At 38.6% G+C, this 2,359-nt stretch overlaps 1 protein-coding gene across 1 annotated transcript in view; it reads left to right on the forward strand.

The window, feature by feature from the left end:
* LOC104733261 (importin-4-like) overlaps positions 1-2,268 on the forward strand; it is a 6,009-nt gene extending 3,741 nt beyond the window's left edge. The window contains exons 8-16 of the mRNA XM_010452852.1: positions 83-162; positions 272-302; positions 389-511; positions 611-831; positions 919-1,014; positions 1,098-1,210; positions 1,349-1,484; positions 1,586-1,690; positions 1,783-2,268. Of these exons, the coding sequence (XP_010451154.1) occupies positions 83-162; positions 272-302; positions 389-511; positions 611-831; positions 919-1,014; positions 1,098-1,210; positions 1,349-1,484; positions 1,586-1,690; positions 1,783-1,983 (1,106 nt within the window). The 3' untranslated portion in view covers positions 1,984-2,268. The remainder of the gene's footprint in view (positions 1-82; positions 163-271; positions 303-388; positions 512-610; positions 832-918; positions 1,015-1,097; positions 1,211-1,348; positions 1,485-1,585; positions 1,691-1,782) is intronic.

Below are 2,359 nucleotides of genomic sequence, written 5' to 3' on the forward strand. Positions count from 1 at the left end.
GTTAAGTTTTTAAAAGCATACCTAATCTATGGGTTAGACTTGATAATGATGGGGTCATTACAGCTCCTCATTCTATTTTGAGTCTCCAAACTTATAACTCTTTTATCTGTTGTAATTTCAGATATATTGGCTGCAGCGCATGCTATCTTCCAGAATCATAATGTAAGAGACTTACTCATGCATATTTCTATCTTTTTCCCACTCTCTCTCCTCCCCTCCTCTCCATTCTAATTTCCAGCCATGGTTTTCGGAATGTTTTGTTCTTATGTAGGATGGAGCTGGGAAGGCAAATGAAATTCTTGGTAACGCATACTACACAGCATTTTTTTTTTCTCATTAACAACAAGAATGACGAGAAGAAGTTATGACCGTCTTTTTTCCATTGCAGATACAGTTATGAATAATTATATCAAAACTATGACTGAAGATGACGACAAGGAGGTTGTTGCTCAGGCTTGCATGAGCGTAGCGGATATCATGAAGGATTATGGTTACGTAGCCATTCAAAATTGTGGGTGTCTATTCTTGTTGGAGTCAATTTGATGTAATTCAGGATATTCAGTTGATCTTACTCTTGTATCATATGCTGACAATGGTTTCTACTTTCTAGATTTATCATCCCTTGTTGACGCGACGTTGCTACTGCTGACGGAGAAAGCAGCTTGCCAGCAGTACGGAGAAGATGAGAGTGATATTGACGATGATGATACTGGACATGATGAGGTCCTCATGGATGCAGTTTCTGACCTCCTTCCCGCCTTTGCAAAGTGTATGGGTTCTCATTTTGAACCTGTCTTTGCCAAATTCTTTGAGCCGTTGATGAAATTTGCGGTGGGTATTAGTGATTACAGTATTCATTGACATAACTTCATCCATTGAAATTTAGATACTCACTGGTCCACTTTTGTGTGTCTGTAGAAAGCTTCACGTCCGCCACAGGACAGGACAATGGTAGTTGCTAGTCTTGCTGAAGTTGCTCAAGACATGGGCCCTCCAATCTCTGCCTATGTTGATGTAAGTTTTCTCATCTTATGTTTTCTATGATTGGTGTGTGGGGCTGTATTCAAAACTAACCATCGGAAGTATTTTTCTTGCAGAGGTTAATGCCCTTGGTGCTCAAAGAATTGGGGTCACCAGAAGCAACCAACAGAAGAAATGCAGCTTTCTGTGTTGGAGAGCTTTGCAAAAACGGGGGTGAAGCTGCTCTTAAGTATCCTTTTCGTGTTACATGTTTCAACTCTACTCTAATCGTAAAGACTATTTCTCTCAGTTTTCTCTTGGGCTTTTGGGAGAACATAAGAAAATTGTAAGTCCATGCCATATTTGTCTTCCCTTGACTCAATACAAGATATTTTGGTGATGTGCTACGAAAACTTTCCCCTCTTTTCGGGGATTCAGAACCAGAGCTTGCTGTTAGGGATAATGCAGCAGGTGCTACCGCAAGGATGATAGTTGTTCATCCTGAACTAGTCCCGCTAAATCAAGTATGATCTTAGGGGGCTTAGGCCTGTTTCATCTATCTTTTTTTGTGTACTTGCTGAAACTTATGGAAACACTGTACTCATCCCTAAATAATACAATCCAGGTACTTCCAGTGTTGTTAAGAGGTCTACCTCTAAAAGAAGATCAAGAAGAGTCCATGGCTGTTTACAGCTGTATATATTCTCTAGTTTTGGCATCCAACCCAGAGGTATATTATTCCTAAGCAAAAATTTCGACTTTGGGTTAATATTACTTGGTGTGTGCATTTTGTGAATTCTTTTGTTTGATTGCCAAAATCAGATCCTTCCTCATGTTCCGGACCTGGTTAAAATATTTGGACAAGTAGTGGAGTCGCCAGTGGAAAAAGTAGAAGTGAAAGCAATAGTAGGCAGGACGTTCTCCCACCTGATCTCGCTTTATGGAAATCAGTTGCAGCCAATCATAGGTGGCCTACCGCCTTCTCAAGCTAACGTTCTTGCTGCGTTCGCTTCTACTAGTTGATCGCCCCCATGTTATAATTTTACATATCAAAAACTGTCTTCAGTATTTTTTTTTCGTTTGAAATCTATTCTTTGTTCTTCATGTGAGTCTCAAATCTTGTTTTTTCATATATCTTAGCATTTTGGCTTTGTTTCTTTCGTCAGAGTTTTGTCTTCATTGTTTATTTCATTTTCTCCATTTATTTATAGTCGTTCCCAAATGGTGTTTGTATTTTGTATTTTTGACATTGGACAATATTGTATTTTTTTGGCCTTGATAATATTTGAAGGAGTATACGTATACTTACATACATTACATTACTGTTTTGGCAGCAAATAGATCTTGTTTCTTAATTAGACTAGCAAGTTGGAATAGATTTTATTCAGAGGCATTTACT

This window comes from Camelina sativa, chromosome 12 (assembly GCF_000633955.1).
Source record: "Camelina sativa cultivar DH55 chromosome 12, Cs, whole genome shotgun sequence".
Lineage (NCBI taxonomy): Eukaryota > Viridiplantae > Streptophyta > Magnoliopsida > Brassicales > Brassicaceae > Camelina > Camelina sativa.